The sequence below is a fragment of the Seriola aureovittata genome, chromosome 10, assembly GCF_021018895.1.
Source record: "Seriola aureovittata isolate HTS-2021-v1 ecotype China chromosome 10, ASM2101889v1, whole genome shotgun sequence".
NCBI lineage: Eukaryota > Metazoa > Chordata > Actinopteri > Carangiformes > Carangidae > Seriola > Seriola aureovittata.
In genome coordinates, this window is record NC_079373.1 from 25207829 (window position 1) to 25226204 (window position 18376).

At 40.0% G+C, this 18376-nt stretch overlaps 1 protein-coding gene across 2 annotated transcripts; it reads right to left on the reverse strand.

Moving 5' to 3' along the window:
• Window positions 1-1413: 1413 nt before the first annotated feature.
• drd4a (dopamine receptor D4a) lies at window positions 1414-14078 on the reverse strand. 2 transcript variants are annotated; one of them, XM_056387582.1, is made up of 5 exons: window positions 13196-14078; window positions 9240-9352; window positions 4523-5109; window positions 3839-3962; window positions 1414-1949 (listed from the first exon to the last, which is right to left on the reverse strand). In XM_056387582.1, the coding sequence occupies exons 1-5, from the start codon at window positions 13451-13453 to the stop codon at window positions 1709-1711; spliced, it is 1323 nt and encodes a 440-aa protein (XP_056243557.1). In that variant the 5' UTR covers window positions 13454-14078; the 3' UTR covers window positions 1414-1708. The 2 variants fall into 2 exon arrangements, with proteins under 2 accessions (XP_056243557.1, XP_056243558.1); XM_056387583.1 differs by lacking the exon at window positions 3839-3962.
• Window positions 14079-18376: the final 4298 nt, after the last annotated feature.

An 18376-nucleotide genomic window follows, 5' to 3' on the forward strand; every position in this document is an offset into this window, starting at 1 on the left:
ATCTGGTTGATTTGACACCTAGCAGACATTTCTGAAACTCTGAGATAGAAAACCGAGGGGCCATATTCCCAATGCATCTTAAGACTAACTCCGAAGTTTACACGGCATATATGAACGTTTTCTCTGTCGCAGGATTGTCTTGCTAGGAGCAGGTGGTTGGAGCAGCGATTGTTGCATTTACAACTCAAGAGGATATGATACGCCATCTGGGCAGCGCTACTTCTTCAGGGCAGACTATACGTTACAATGACTTGCTATCGGAAAATGACGAGATGGGCCAGCCGGGCTGTGGGCTAGCCAGTTAGCATGCTAACATTGCACCGCTGGAGACAGCTCTTGGTGAGTAAAGGAGTGAAGTTTGATGCCAAACTTGCAGCATTTCTTCTGGACTGGTAAGTAAACACAATGTTAACATTAGCCAACACAAGCTAACATTATCTATGTAGGAACAGCAACATTTAAGCAGTAAAATACATCATTGCTCGAGTTACAACACTTTTTTGGCTACAGCTTTACTTGGTCTTGTATGACCACAAGCTTAAGGTGGCTAATGCTAACAAAATTACTGAGTCACTTCGCTAACTTAATGGCAGTGCTCTACCTGTGCTACTGTTACAGCACTAAATTAAATGCTAAACAATAGCGTGTAGCGTCACCCCATAACTGTCACCTGTTGCCAAAAATGTATTCTCGCTTTACGACTTCTAATTTTTAATTCACAAAGTGTTTTTGCTCCAACAGCTTCTAAGTCTGAAAGAAGTTAGAAGGAGTCAAGACCCCTGAGCCATAAAATCCTGCTCACTGGCAGCAAGTAATGATGGCGGCCATTTAATGGATTTAAAGGATTGATTCAGCTCACCAACAAGTTGAAGCAATCCAATAAAACTGGAGATGATGGCTTGAAGAATTGATGATACAATTTGATGGTCTCATCCTCACTCATGTGGCAGGATTATTCATCGCAAAACTGTGTTATCCAGACTTGTTTGAGGAAGTGCACATTAAATAATCATCAACTGCAATAAATATTTAAATAAAGCTGATTTCATGGCCATTGCTGGATTATCCAGTAAAATCGCTGCAATATGTAAAAATGATCACATCAAAGTTTGATCGTTTGTTGCCAGCTGTAAAAAATATCACACGCTGATAGTATTTGGTGCCAGGTACAATATAGTTGACAAGTCAATATTTTACTTTCATGAAAGAAATCCGTGACACAGTTTCTAAAATATCTATGATCCCTTGATGAAATCTCTTTATCTATCTAATGTAATTTAATTTGTTTCTCATTCTCTTGTGTGATGATGAATATTTTATTTCAACCATAGCAACAGGGTCAACCACTCCCCTTCTCTTAACTCAGGATTTCTCTTTGGGTTAGGGTTAGCAGCTTAGCAACAAAGTCGTCATTGCACTACACACAACCCGATTTTTAGTGAAAACTTTTATTCTGAAAAGATGAATTGCCACATATAAAATCGGTTCTTGTTGGTAATATGATGTAGATGTGTTGCTGATCCTATGTACAGTTTGTTCTTCAGACTGAAACTTCTTAACAGGAAACTTGAAGCTCAAACAAACTTTGCTGTCGTCACATGTAAAAAAAAAATTAAAAACCTCACAGAGGACGGAAACAATGGCAACATTCACAGACTAAAGACACTAAATCCAACAGTCATTAGCGACTATTGCAGCTGTTGTACGTTTAGAAATGGTCCATGCAGCGGTAGCGTTGCAGTTCTAGGAGCAGCAGCGGTGCAGAAACTTTTTGAAGAAGTTCCTGAACTCTGTGTTGAAGACAGTGTAGATGACGGGGTTCAGAGCACTGTTGACGTACCCGAGCCACGTCACCACGCTCATCAGGGCCGGTGGGACGTGGCAGTCCTGACAGCGAGCTCGCATTGTGTGCAGGACAAAGAAGGGAGTCCAGCAGAACAGGAAGGCACCTGCAGGAGGAGAAGAAGAATCAGAGATCAGAAGCTTGTCTACAGTCGGACGGAAACACGAGGGACCTTACATCTAGATAAACCTGTTCCTCTCCAGATGTGTCAGGGTATTAGTCTAAACTCCATCCAGTCTTCAGACAGATCTAGCTCACGTTTAACCTAGTTTAGCACAAACAATGGAAGCAGAAAAATCCAAAACATTTACTGTCCTGATATAATCTGTTTCAGGACTAGAAGAAAAACACAAACCTTTCTCTCAGGTTGGATTGAATGATTTAGTATTTTCATATTGAAATTGTGACAACTTTCAATTTTTATCATAACTTTATTAATGTCTTCAAAAACCTACCAACCTTGAAAACTCAGATGAGTTCAGTCAATCAATCAGAGCTTCAGTTAGCTACCAACCAAATTACATAGATATTTCACAAACCCATCTATCTACTAACCTACCAACTCACCTACCTTCCTTCCTATCTAACTAACTACCGGCCTACCAACTCTACGTACCTATTTATCTATCTATCTACCATCCTACACACCTACCAACTATCTTGCCGTTGAGTCAGATGAACAAACAAGGTCAGAGCTTCACCTTCTTACTGTATTCCTACTTGCTTACCAAATTACCAATTCGCCTATCTACCAGTTTACCAATCTGTGTACGGTATCTTTCAACCTACCAGCTTGCATTCTTCTCACCAATTTACCCATCTGCACACCTCCCAAACTACGTCCACATCTACCAACCTAGCTCAGTGGTAGTTCAATGTGGACAGAGCTGGAGTTTAATTTGTACAAAAATGTTTTATCAGCCATAAAAAAGTGGACTTAGTTATTTTCTTTGTATTGCTGAGCCCTACTCTTACCTTAGGCCATCACCTGAGCTGCCACGGAACGTAATGGAGCAGATATTCATGAGAATTACCTGCACACTGAGAATCGTGTCTGACCAAGACTTACGTAATAATTGGATTTCAGATTAAGGACCTGCAGGATTAGCTGCTGTGTGCCAAAGGGAAGCACTTCTACGCATTAGGACCAACACTGGCTGCTATTAATAGGCCAACCTTTTCTAACTGATGTGCTAGTGCCTCTGAACAGACATCAGAGGTGGAGGTGAGGCGTTCAGGTACCTGCAGTCATCCATTATATTGTATGTAAATGTCTGGGTGTATGGGTTGATGATGTTTTTCCTAAATCTTTCGTAACTTAAAAGTAATTAATTTGAATGTTTGTTCTAAACATTTTTGAGCTGCAGTAGGGTTTTCTGCCATAACTTCACCCACTTCCAACGTCCATGAAGGAAAGAAATTATCTTAAAAAGTCAAAACTCTAAAACAGTACGAATGATCATGATTTGAAATTCAGTAATTACAGTACATTACAAATCTCAGAGAAACTCTCCCATACTTCAGCATTTAGGGTGGTCGCGTTGGATTCGAGGGTTTAAAATCACTTTTGTGTCTGTGAGTTCAGGATGTGTTCAGCTGGGCAGAAGCTGTATGGATTAAGCCACATTTTAATCCTAAATTGGGTCAAATTTCCAATAGGTTGCCCGTCATTTGATGTTCAGTTTGAGACGGGTCATGACGTCTGATCAATAAACGGTCAGGCTGTTGCCATATGATGATCCAGGTTCCCACATGACTGCTGTCACCAGGTCTGTCGTACACTGTAATGAGCTTGTTTTAATATTGTTGTTGTTACTGAATAAGCATTAAACAAACAATACTGTTCAGTGTTGACATGCAGTAACCTCCATGTTGTGACCAGTCGCTTGATCAATACAGTGTGACCAGACGAGTCCGATGATCTGGGTGTGTTGGAAGGCTGATCAAAATGTATAGTGTGACTTAACACAACATACAAGATTAATGAAATCCTACCGTGTCTGCCCAGCTTTAGCTTGGTGTCGCGAGGTGACTACAGGCTCTCCAGTCTTATCTACATGTCGTGTCTTCTTAGCTGCTACCTTTCCATCATTGGGCCTATATCCAGGTATCAGCCTCACTGTGAGGATGAAAGGTCATGCATTCAGTGAGACCACAATTTCCCTGTTTTGTTTTTGCTTCTGTTAAATACAGAAGGTGTGGTGCATCAATGTGCTGGTTTAAGTTTTGAAATAACAACAAAGTTCTTTGTACTCCTGAAGCTGCAGGAGGTCTAATCCCCTCACACTGCTGACCGCCGGCACCAGAATCTCAAACTTTCTACCTAAATTCAGTTTTCTGCAAGGTTCAGGGTTTGGACTGAATTACTGAAATTAAAACCAGTTGACACATAGTAAACCTGGAGATTTTGGGGGCGCTGCAATTCAAGCCAAACCTCTTAAGTCTCACAATAAATGTTTTAATACAACAATTGTTGCTGTAGTTTTGACCCTTTAAGACTGTTTCCATTCTCCATAGACCTTCACTCTTCAGTGAAGAACTCATGAGGCCGATGAATTTCAACTCGAGGCATTTGTCAGTCTCACAATGGTTTGTTCTCTGGACCCTTTAATCCCTAGACCAGCTCCTAATCAGCCTTGCATGGTAGTGGTGTTACTAACGCTGCTGAGGTGAACTCACCCACAACAACAGGTAGCACCTTCATGGCCTTCCTCTCCCGACTGTTGATCTTGGCCCTCTTCCTCCTGTGAGGGTCAGGGTTGAACCTGATCTCCGCAAAGCTCACCGTCCGCACGGGTCCGTCTTTGTACTCTGAGTGGAAGGGCCGATCCGTGGACGGGAAGGTGGACGGTTCATCCGGAGTATCTGTCAGTTCCCGCTCTATGATGGGTGGCAGCGGCGGCGGCAGGGAAGCCAGTGGCGGCAGCGAGGCGGCGGCCTCCTGCAGCTTGCGGCACGCCTGGATGCTGTTCCTCAGCTTGGCTTTACGCGCCTCCTCCCAGCGCCGCAGGCCACGAAACATGCCGCAATACAGCAGCAGCATAATGGGGCAGGGGATGAAGAAAGAGCACACAGACGAGTAGAGGACGTAGTTGTCGTTCTCCAGTTTGCACTCGCCAGGGTCGCGACCAGGCACGTTATTGATGCCGAACATGACGGGCGAGGCCACGGCTAGGGCCAGGATCCAGGTGGCCGACAGCAGCACCGTCTGCCGCAGGTCCACGTGCTTCCTGTTGTAGTTGAGAGGGATCAACACGGCGATGAACCTGCAACAGGTGAGAGAAACTTTACAATCTGAGAACTGCCACAACAGATATTATTAGTATCTCTAATTATTTTTTTTCTCCTCCTGTTCTATATTTAAGAAATATATTCAAAAAATGCAAAAACATTATTAAAAAGATATTCAATAAAAGCTCCATCCTCAATTCTAAATCAAATCTAAATCTGGAACAGTATCAGTTGTAAATCATAAAGGACACAAAGATAATGAAATTAATTAGTTCATCTTCAACAACACCTCTGTATCTTCCTGTTTCAATATGTAGAGGCACAACCATCATTTACCTTTATACAATTTGTCTTTTATATATTTTTCACATTTATAATCTTTTCCTAAATAGAAAATAAGTTCTCTATGTGGGCTTTTGCAAAAATTTCCCCAGCCTATGATAAAAAGAGGACGTAAATATGACAGTTAAAAATAAATAAAATAAAATACATGACATTAAAAACAGAAATAAGTACTTCCACCATCATCTTAATACTTGCAATCCTTTCAGGCTGAGCAGGAAGTTGTTGTTCTGTCAAAATAAATCTTCCTAACCTCAGTCTTGACAGCTGATGGCAGAATCAGAGCGCCGCTATTTCTTTATTGTTCCCAAATGAATCAGCTTTTTTTTTTTTTTTTCATAGCAGATACTTTAACCTTTCACAGCTGGAAAATCACAGGTGGAACTAATTAAATTAAATTAATGATACGTCCTTCCAGTAATTATTGCAATGCAGCATTGAATAATGTTATTAGTTACACTTTTAATTGACAGGTTTACATTTTTCCCGCCTGATGGCTCTGCAGCCTCCTCCAGGTTGGGACCCACTGGTGCATTTGGACGTGTACAGTCCCTGGGGTCGTGTATTTTGGTCTGCAGACCTTCATGCACATGAGCAGATGATGATATTTACACATCATGGACGCTCGCAGCTGCAGGAAAATATAATTTTAGCTTGATGCTCTGACCAACATCAGCACCTCAAGGCGTAGAAATCATCATCCTCCACAGGTATTCACAGGTGTTCACATGTGATAAGACCTTTAAGAAGGAGCCATCGGTCAACATGACTTTTTTAGTTGTGTTTAGTTGTGTTTAGACCATGTTATTTCTACTTTTAACCGAGTAAAAGGTGTGGAGAAGATCGATACCACTCTCATATCTGTCTATATGAAGATACAGCCAGCAGCTGGTTAGCTTAGCTTAGCATAAAGCATGGAAACATAGGGAAACTGTTAGCCAAAGGCAACAAAAATCCACTTACCAGCACCTTAAAACTCACTTATTAACAGGTAAAATATGATTTCTTTAATAGTAATAATGATGATGATAATAATAATTATAATTATAATAATAATCTTTTTTTATAGAGCATTTCAAAAGCTTTTCAAAATCTACGTTACACTGTGCTTGACAAAGTCAGCAAAAAATAGAATCAATAAAATCAATGGATTGGTTAGCTGTATAAAAACCAATACAGGGTAATTTTAAGAGAAATAAAACAGTTCAAAGGAAAGTAAAACCAGGAAAAGCTCTCTGATAAAAGTATGTTTTAAGAAGAGGTTTGCCTGAAGATCTCAAGGTTGGAGATATAACCAGGAGAGAGGCCACTGAGAGCTTTAAGAGTAATCAATAAAATCTCAAGTCCTGGGAGCCAGTGTCAAGAGGCTAAAACAGGAATGATAAGTGAGTGAGTGAAACACCTTTTGTGGGAAGTTTTGTGCCGAACTGTTTCTAACATCCAGACAGGAAATGACTTTTCCAGCCAAGAAACAGTCCAACCTCTGTGAAACAGCAAATTGTCGTTTGTACTCTTCAGTTTTTGTACTGATTAAACAATTAAACAAAATAATTAGTGAGCTTTAAAAATGTTTGAAGTTTGGATTTTGTTCCCTTGCCAGGCTAGCTGTTTCCCCCTGTTTCCAGTCTTTATGCTAAGCTAAGCTAATCAGTTGCTGGCTTTACCAAAAGCAAATAATCCTTTTCCTGTAAAAGGTTGAGATCAGCAGGAAAAACATGAGACTGACCTCTTTGACTTTCCAACAAGAAATATTAGTAGTAACAGTCGCTTCATTCAGAGGCTCTGACTCTGGGGCCCCCTGGTCCCTCGGGCCCCTGGCCCTGTTCAATAATCCATCTATGAATGATAGGGGGTCATCAGTCAGTCTGAAGAGTTCCCCCTTCAGCCCGTGGACTCCAGCAGCTGGTGGACTCTCTGCAGACCTTCAGGATCTGCTTCCTAAACAGTCTGTTGAATAATTCAGACTCTGTCACCCAGTTAAATCTCTAACTGCTTCAAAAAGCTTCAGATCATCACCATCAGTCCACGTTAGCTTCACTGCTTCCATCAGTCTTTGACGTAATCATATTTCCTGGAGTCAGGACATCAGATTTGAGGAGCTACCCGGGTTTTTCAGCTCAGAGTTTTCATCCTTCAACATCAGCCGAGGGTTCAGATAATCTCATTGAGTCAAAGTAACGAGCGCAGAGCGAAGCTGGCAGTTCATCATTACAGACGCATCCTTCATTTAGGGCTTTAAATTGTTCTGTCTGCTCTGATTTTTCTTCTTTTGGAGCTTTTTACAGGAAACGGACAAAAGGTCATTGTCATATTTCCACATTAGCGTGAACCGTGGCGTTACTGTCTGACTCCGACGACCTTCAGGTGGAGATCTGAAACCCTCAGTGGGGCGTCGTCTGTGTTCCTGACAGACCGCTCAGGGTCCTGGTTTGATTAATCATCTGGTTGTTCCTGCGTGACCCTGACCTGAGGCTGATTAAAGCTCTGGCTTCGACATGGGGTCTGTGAGTTATGGCTGAACTTTGACCTCTGAGCTACACAGAGTTTCCTCTGATATTCCTATAGTTTCAGCGTTTGTTTGACTTGACTTTGAGCCGCAGCTAAATCATCTGTATCCTCTAACTACAAGTGGTCGCAGTGTCGGTCCGACACTTCAATTCAGACTGAAATATCTACAGTGGTGGATTGTCATGAAGTTCAGTCCAAACATTCACGTTTCACAGAGAATGAATCCTGAAGACTCCTCAGATCCTCTGACTGACATCAGTAGACACATTTTTCATGTATCCTTAGAGATATCTCAACATCTACTCAGTCAGTTGGCACACCATTTGGTAAAGACATTAATTTTCCCCAGTGGATGTATCCCAATGAAGCTTTGGTGTTCAGTAAGGAAGATCTTTTCCCTGTCACTTTTTCTATTAGAAACTCCTGCTCTTTCCGCTTCTTCCCATCAGTTAGCCTTCCCTTGTTGATATAAATGTGGTGGACAAAATATAAAAAACCTCTGTATGTTGCAGTACACTTCTACAGCAGTGTTAGACTTTAGGCTGAAACCGTATTAAGCCCCTTTTCTACTTGTCAAAAAACATCTGGCTTTTGTCGGCAATGAAAAAGGGTTCAACCGTTCACACCTGCGTCAAACGACTCTGCAGTAGACACTATTTTTTGCCCCTTTTCCTGCTTTGACGAGCCACAGACACACTGTATGCAGACCTGACACACTGTGCATGAGGGTGAAAGAGTGAGCTGCAGCCCTGAAATCAATTTCAAAAACACACAATCACCGATCGAACCGTCTGACACGGAGGCTCTGACATTGACGAGACCACCGACCCGAGCGGCTGGCAGCTCACTCTCTCTCCACTGCGTCTGAGTGTGCACTCTGTAAGTGCATGTGATGACGTCACTTCTTGCAGTTGTGAGTTTCCAAGGTCCGAACAGAAAGACAAACTGCACAGACAGTGGAAAAAGGGTCAATCGGCTTTTATTAGCGAGTTTACCCACGTTTAACAAACCTGCTAATTTTGGTGGAAAAGGGTACGGAACTAGTTTTAGCTAGGTGTACCTAATAAACTGACAACTGAGTGTATATATCAACTAATACAATACAGATTTACGTTATAAGTAAGTTTACGCTCGTACTCTCCAGAGGATGAATCCTAATGATTCTGGTGACTCTCTGATCTTTCCTGCAGTGCCATCTTTAGGACAAAACTTCCATTTGCACACAGCATCACTCAAATCGTACGGACTGTTTACTTGTTGCCTCTTTGTAGTGTAGTCCCATCTGTCGTGTGTACCTGCACAGGTGAGCACTGACCTGTCGATGCTGATGGCGCAGAGGTTGAAGATGGAGGCGGTGCACAGCATCACATCCATGGTCATCAGACCGTCACAGACGGTGGTGCTGAGGGTCCACACGCCGTCCTGAAACTGAGACGCACAGCGGCACGTTCAGAGCGGTCACTCATTTATACCGCTAACTTACTCAGGTACGGCAGTACAATAATGAAGTACTTGTGCTTTACTTTATTATTTTCATTTTACGCTACGTTATTGTTCGTCTTCACTGTGGGTGGGAAATATTCTACTTTTAATTCCACTACAGCTGTTCTTACTTTACAGATACAAACAAAATATATGATACATTTATAATAATAGATAGATAGAAGAGATTCCTGACCTTATTATTTTATTTTAAAAAAACTAATGCGTTGGAGTTCCTCGTTATTTGTCAGATGTATATGAGATGTTAACAGAAAATAAATGTGTTGTGTTGTGAGATGATTCATGGGAGAAGAAAAAAGTTCTGCTACACAAATGTAAAGTCTAATATTTCACTTATCTGTGAAATATTAGATCATTTTACATCAAGTTACAAGTTAAAAGTCACAAGCTAAAAAAGTTGGAAATCACTGGTTTAATATTTAGCTCTTCATAAGTAATTCATTGTTTGTTTGTTTGTTTTTTAAATAATATTGTGTTTTTTATGTGAAGCTTAAATCTGCAAATAAGTAGCAACAGGTAAATGTAGTGGAGTAAAAAGCACAATATTTCCCAAGTATAAAGCAGAAAATAAACATACTCAAGTAAAGTACAAGTACCTCAAAACTTGAATAAACATACTTAGTTACTTACCACTACTAATAATACTAATGTGCTTATATTTAAGAAGGATTTTTACGTGTTCTGTATTTCAGTAAAATGTATCAGGTATTTTTTAATTACTCCGCTACATTTATCTGACATTAAAAAACATATAATCAGCTCATTAAATATGACGCATTAGAATAACATAAAGTACCAAAGAGTGGAAAGGGCAGCACCAAACTGTACCAGTAATGATTATTGCAATATTATTGATAATAATAAAGCACCTACAGGGGACATTTTCCTGCATGAGACACTTTTCATTTTGCAGATAATATATTGACATTGTGGTGTAACGTCTTAATTGTTTCTTCCAGCTCAGATCTGCAGAAGGTCCCTGAGGTTGAAACGCGTGTGAGCTGAGTCGTTTTCTTTTAATTAGTTTAGTTCCTGTGGTCAAATATTCGTTGCAAAGACAAAAACAAAGACAGTTTTGATGACTGTGAGGAGGAAACGACAGGAAAAATACAATGAATGGAGAAATAAGCTGACAAATCTATTGTGGTTGTGGGGCCCCTCGGCTGACCTGTGGCCCCTGGAAGAGAGCCGACCTGAGGAGGAATGTACAGACTGTTGTTCTCTGAGCTCTGGGAGACAAAGACGGACTAATTTTACTAGGACAAGGACGAATGTTAATAGGACGAGTGTTCGTCAATCAAAAACAAACAGCTTTGTGTCCACTAAAGAAAACATAAAACATAAAAATAAACTTTTAAAAAACTTGAATTAATTAGTGAAACTGAGAGTTTAAAGAGTTAAAAGTTAAAGACTCAACTGTTATATATAGCAAACAAATACAATCCAAGAACTAAATGATGTTAAATGTGAGATCTTTGTGTTTGTCTTCTCAGTGGCCTCAGGAGGAGGCGGGGCTTCGCCTGGAGGTCACCTGGAGTTCAGAGCTGACACTTAAAGGCACAGTTCACTAAATTTAAAACACACTACATGTTGTTCACCTGCAGGAGTTTAGAGACACTGAGGCCCAATGAGACAAACAAACAAACAAACAAACAAACAAACAAACCAAAAAACAATTAATAATTAATTCTATACATTAGAATACATGAAAAAATAAATTTAAAAAATGAATTAAATTAATAATCAAAATTCATTAAAATAAAAAATAGTAAAAAGTAAAAAAGTAAAGATAAATAAATACATGAAAATGTACACATTGAATTAATTAGACACATGTCAATAAAATATAAATAAATAATCTATGAATTCTATGAAATGTAAAGAAAATCTGAAAAAGCTGTTTATAGGAAATAAATACATTAAAATAATTTTAAAAATGTAATAAATACGTATATGCACATATACTTGTATAAGAATTATTATAATAGATAAATATAAGTCTCTTAGAAAAAAAATAAATATATAATAACAAATAAAATAAAATATGCATGTTAAATAAAAAATATATAAAATATGAACAAATAATCTAAATGCACATATTTAAAATGATAAAACATTAAGAAAAATATGAAAACACACATGACATATTATATACACAATCAAGCCCGATGACCTGAGAAAGTCCTGGACAAAACAAATTCCACATTCCACTCAAGGTCCACTTACTAACTTGTGCTGGAGCTTTTGAGCACATCACAGTTTTTGTTCAAACCTTCCATTAGTCTGAGCATGACTTGTCCTCCGTATTGACCAATCTAGACGTCTGCTGATGAAGACTGTGAGATACAGTCAAAAGCTCCAGAAGAAACGAGTAAGTGGACCTTGATTGTGATATCTGTGTTTGCTGCTGTTCCCAATGTCAACAATGACCTTTCGAACTCAGCTCTCAACCCGACACAGACAACAAGTTTTAGAGGCTCAAAGAAATAAAATCATAATTTAAACTGAACAAATGCAATCTGGTGATGAAGACTGTGTGATGTGGTCAAAAGCTTTGAGATGGGGTAAGTGGACTTTAAAAGTTAATGTCATCTAATAGAGCTGTTTAGTTTCTACAAACTGAACTGGAGTTTTGGTTGTAAAAACACTGAACTGATCCTTTAAAACCAGTGTTTCCCAACCTGGGGGTCAAGTTATTTGCCCAACAGTTGCCAGTTAATATCGTATTAATTGATTAATTAATCAACTAATCATTTCAGCTCTACTTGTATATACTGTTGGTCAGTTTAATTTGTTAAATAACTAAAGCTATCAGACAAATATACGTTTGCTGATTCCCTCTGAAATGTCAAAGTAAAAGCATCGGCTGTTGTTGCTGTCCGGTGTTTATGATTCATCCATACGAGCTGAAACATTTGGTGCAGGGGCTGAAATTAAGAAATCAGTCAGTCATTTAAGTCTTTAAGGAATCGACTTCCTCCCTTGTTGGTCAGAGATACTGGTTTCTGAGATTCAGGTGCATCAGGTTCAAGTTTTAATCCATCCTGAGTGTGAAACAGATCTTTATTCTAACTGTTATTTAGTTCCTGCACTTCTTTTACCCCCTGTTCTTATTGTTGCTATTTTCTCTCTTTAGTCTTTCTGTGTTTTTATTGTGTTAGTATTTTTATGTTTGCCCCGCTGCAAAAACAAATATGTAGTTTGACTTTTAACCTGTTGTTTCCTCCTGTAGCAGCAAAATGTTTTGTTTTATGAATCCTCTGAAACCTCCTCAGTGACATAACAGAAATCCATGAATTTAGACCTTAAAGAATCTTCATTTTAAAAAGTCCTAACTGAAAGATAAGTCATGGATTTGTCAAATATTTCAAATTAATGTATAAACTAAGGGAAAAGTAAACGGCCCAAAGTTAAACCATCATGTTAATGAAGGGCATTTTAAATAAAGGTGGTTTAAGTGAGTTGATTCTTGCTGTTTCAAATGAACTGACTAATTAAGAGATCTCTGGCTATCACCTTAATTCAATTAAGGGTTTTGGGTTTAATTAAGGTTATTTTAAGGGGATGAAAAGTTCCCCGAACAGACTTGGCTCTTGAAAACAGATCAGAAATTTAAATGTTGAAATCCTGCAGCTTTGAGGGACCCCTGAAACAGATTGGGGCCCCTGGATGTCTGGATGCAGCTGTGTGGTGGAATGGTCTCCACAGTGTCTCACCTGTGCTCAGAATTACCTGTGACATGCGGTGTGTTCCGGTGGGTGAACTCACCTCTGAGAAGACGAAGAGCGGCAGCACGAGCACCGCGAGCATCAGATCCGCCACCGCCAGACTGACGATGAAGTAGTTAGTGGTGGTCTTCAGCGCCTTCTCGGTGAACACGCTCAGACACACCAGCAGGTTCCCGCAGATGATCACCACGATCAGCAGCACCCCGAACACCAGGGCCGGCCAGTTGTATCGCGTCGCCGCGGCCGAGTCTGGGAGCGGCGCCTCCGCCTCCGCCGCCGCGCTCAGGTTGGCTGCCATCTCCGCCGCGGCTCCTCCGCTCCGTCCCGGTCCGAGCCACAGCAACGCGGCCACCGGGCTCTCATGTATACCGAGCCGGACTCTGGTCCTCACACAGTGGTTTCATCATAGTGCCATGGAGACTCGACTCAACACTCTACCGGACTCTACTGTGCTGCTCCAGGGCGCTCCGGTGCGCACTTTACGCAAAAACTCGCGTAAAACAGAATGGAAGCAGGTGAAATTTGATCCTATTTACACAGTGAAACACATTAAAACGTCAACTCATATAAATGTAATCGATAGTGATAAAGTTCCGTCTGTTTTCTTGAGAAAGAGCATTTTGCAGCGTGAAGAAACTCAGAGGAAGTTTGATCAAAGACGCGTTAAAATCCTCAAATTACCTCTTAAAATAACGTTGAGAAAATCCACATCTCACTTAGAAGCCCATGTTGAAGAGTGAAGACCATCTGAAGTGGATTTCGGTGTGAAGGGGTTCACACATCGGGCTGCGGGTGTCTTCAACTCCGGTGCGTTCACCTGCAGCCTGCGAAAGGCCACCGGGGCCAAATTAGCCGATTAAAGCCGCTTAGAAGCTGCGCTTTGCGGTGTCCTTCAGTCCTTGAGCTCCTGCAGGAGACACAGCTCATCCATCCGTCTGTCTGTCTGTCTGTCTGTCTGTCTGTCTGTCTGTCTGTCTGTCTGTTTGTGTGAGTGTGTGAATGTGTGTGTGTGTGTGTGTGTGTGTGTGTGTGTGTGTGTGTGTGTGAGAGAGAGAGAGAGAGCGAGCGAGAGCGTCCGCTGCAAAAAACATCCACAGCTTCAACAGTAAATTGAAACTGAAGGGGACAGTAAATACGTCACAGAGGCAAATTAACAAGCAGAGAAATAGTCATTATAAATAATATCAAAATTATTATATTTATATTATTACTTTCATTCATGTGTAAGCGTCACTTTAATGTTGTGGCAGGTAAAGGAGGGGCTAATGCTGGGTATCTTAATATTTGATAACATAATAATTTATTTATTGATGTATGTTTTTATTAATAACCCGAATGTGTACAGCAACCAAAGTTATGAAATAAATAAATAAATAAAATAATAATAATAAAAAAATGAAGGTCCTTTTTAAGTAGTCACAGGCTTTTACATCTTAAAAAACATTAAACATGGCAGATAAATCATTATTCACTTAATATATGATAATGCATGAAGTTACACATTAATCATCTTCTTAAATACATTACTGATGTATTATATTGAAGGAATTTCAAGGTAAAAATGAAGAGATAAAGTTTCTTGTTCGTAAAATAAAAATAATCCATTAATTAATAGATTGAGCTTCATGTGTATGATATGATATTATGAGGTTTGGAAATTGATCTTTTTTCAGGGTTTAGTTTTTGCCTTTTTATTTTAACAGACATGATGATCTTGTTTCGTGGTATAAAATTAAACATAATGTCTTATTTACACGTTTATTTATAAAAAACAAACATGATCTCCACCAGAATTTAGAATAAAGTTTTAAACCAACGTGTCTGAGGTGTTAAAGAGGTCGGTTTCAGAATAAAAGCCCTCACTGAGAGATTTGGAGGTTAAAACATGTTGTGGGACATTTTTTGCAGTGTATAGTGAAGGACTGAGGGGCAAAACTAAGCAGAAAGGAGGAATCCCCCCCTCAGAAAGCAAGCTGCTGGAATCCTCTGCTGCTGTTTAGTCTCAACATCTGGATTCATTTAAACCAAGAGAACATACATCAGTGAACCTTAGAACCTAAATGAAATTATCACCTGTTTTGTTCAGTTAATACTCCATCAGGGCAATAAATAAACAAGTAACAACTAAATAAATATTTTTGTTCGAACTGAATATCTTATTAAGTATGTGATGTCTACGCTGTTACTGAGAGCTTGGTAAGTTGCTAAGTAAGATTGTAGCCATTGTGCTGCCAGGTGGCTGCTAAATGGTTGCTAAGGTGTTACTAACGGATACAAGTGTGTTTGAGGTGAATTTTACAAGTTCTTTTGTGTTAATATATGACTGGAGTGGTTGCTATGGTGTAAATAGCTGGGGGTGGTTGCTAGGGTGTATGTATATGACTGGAGTGGTTACTATGGTGCTCATCATGGCTGTGGTGGTTCTATGGAGTTGATCCCTGACTAGTGTGGTTGCTATTGTGTTGGTACATACTGTATCTGTGGAAGTTGCGAAGTTGGTGCTTTGGTGTCAGTATATATAGGATGGTTACTAAAAGATTGTTATTATGTTGATATATGGTTAGAGTTGTTACTGAGTGGTTGCTATGGTGTTGAGACATGACTGCAGTGGTTGCTATCGTGTTGGTACATGTCTGTGGTGGTTGCCAAGTTGTTGCTATGGTGTCAGTATATATAGGATGGTTGCCAAGGGATTGTTATTATGTTGATATATGGCTAGAGTTGTTGCTAAGTTCGATACGTGGCTTTGGTGGTTGCTGGGTGTTTGCTATGGTGTTGATACATAACTAGGATGGTTGCTATGGTGTTGATATATGGCTGTACCAATTGCTGATTGGTTGCTATAGTGTTAGCAAGGGTAGCTAACTAAGCTAAGTTGAGTGACTTTTCTGGGTTCTTGCCACATTGCTACCAGGCAGTTTCTATGGCGTTGCATGCTGGCGACCGACCAGTCCGACAGGCTGCAGGTCTCCTCTGCTCTGTGTTTCATGTCGTTTGATGTGATTATCTCATATCCAGAGTGTTCGCCACAACGTCAGAGCTCAGCAGCTGCGTTCACTCAGTCAGTCAGAAATCCTTGCCTCCGGTCAGACTGAGCATCTGAACATCAGTCTGCTTCTCAGGAATTGTGAGCTGACATCAAATGAGATGATTCAGTCACATGACCTCACCTGTTTTCAGGTGACACTGTTTGTTTTCAACCCAGTGCTTTTCAAATGTCCACATTATTTCACTGTTCAAACTTAGATAATTTATATAAATTATTGAATTGGAGTAGTTAATGTTGATTTTCTGCTTCAGTGGGAAACTCTAATAATTTTTCAGGAACGAGTCATCGCTCTAAAAAATGTTTGGAAAAGAGTTCAGTGAGATGTTACAAAAATGTAAATATAAGAACAGGAGAGTTTTATTTCTATTATTTCACTTTAGAACTGAATCGACCATGGTGTCTTTAAATGGAACTGTTTTTAGTCAAAAATTTTAAATTAAATTGAGGATTCATTCTGACATTTAATCAACGAGAATCTAACTGAACAGTAACATTAAAATAATAGAAATTGGGATGTTTTGTGAGTTTGTTTGGTAGGATGGGGTGGAGAAATTTGGACTCGTGATCTTAGTATTTCTAAAATCCTGACTGGATTGAGCCGTGCTGTGAATGGCATTAAATTTGACTTTGATTTTCAGTTTTTAAGGAATAAAACATGTGATGAAATAGTCAGTATAAATGTCAGAGTTTTCCATCACATTTCTGTTCAAAACACAGTTAATGAGCCACAATTTTCCTTCACAGTTTTATTTTACTAAAACACAAAGATTTACGTCTCTTTTAGTCCCATTAATCTGTACATGGAAGAATATTTTCTGACTGCTTTCACATCTATCACTGTCATTTTCCCACTGCCGCTGCCCTTCAGTTTGCTTCAGGATCCAACAGATGCTTCAACATTCACCTCCTCCTCCTCCTCCTCCTCCTCCTCCTCCTCCTCCTCATCATCACATCCCTCCATCCTGACCTTCCTGCCTGTGGCTGAGAGCAGAAGGAGCAGAGGATCATCACTGTCATGATATTCTGTCTTTTTATCAACAGATACTGTAAGCAGCTGCAACATGAGCACGATTGTTCTTGTTTTTTTCCACAGTAATATCTCACTGATCTTTGACCTGGTTCTCCCCAGAACCTCAACATGAAGGAAACTTTAGTTCAAGAGGTTCCTCTTGTGTTTCAGCTTTATTTTATGATCTGGGATGTTTAAAGTACGTGTCATTTAAAATTCAACAGTAGGACAAGTTTACGTTCTGAGTCAGCGGAGGGAGAAGTGATACTGACGTTGTTGGTGGTTTTCTCTGTGGTCTACTCTGAATCCAGGCCTCTGCTGGAGCCGCCACAAACTGGTCAGTGATTGAATCACTTTATAGTCTGTGCGGCATTGTGATTCTTTATTTTTCTATAATCTGCTTTGATGGGTTTAATCTTTCCTGCGCCGGTTGTTTGTGTTTTGAATGTCTGACTCCAGCATCTTAGGCACAAATACTAATGAGGACTCGGACTCTCATCATCTCACTCTGGTCTGAAGGTGATGAGGTGATTTTTAATCAGAGGTCCTGTCATCTGCAGATGCTGATAGATGAGCTGAGGAGCGACGTCATCCAAACCTCAAGGGATGACGGAGGAGCAGCGGTGGAAACATAGCACTATTAATAATTAACTTCTAATTTAATTCAGTTTACCCTTCAGCAGCTGTGCGGACAGTGATCCAGTCAGATGCTGCGTCCGTGTGAAAAACAATTGTAAACGAGACGCAATGGCATTCACTGATCTGTGTAAAGATTTAGTTCAACAATTTGGTCTCAAGGGAACATCTGGGGTCAGTGGGATGCCCCTCCACCAACCAGACAAGTTGCAGGAAATATGGTCACAATCTCCCCGTCCTGAGTTACAGCATGACAGCAGAGGGTTTTTACAGAACATTATGATGTCACACTGACGTTGACCTTTTTGACCATTTGGATACAAAATGTCATTAATTCATTTTATCCTTATAGACGTTTGAGTTAAATTGTGTCATAATTAGTGAATGTACTTGTGAATTATGGCCAAAAAGTGAGGTCAAAGTGACCTTTGACCTTTGACCACCAAATTCTAATCAGTTCATCGTTGAGTCCAAGTGAATGTTTGGCTGAATCTAAACAAATTCCCTAAAGGTGGTCTTGAGATATC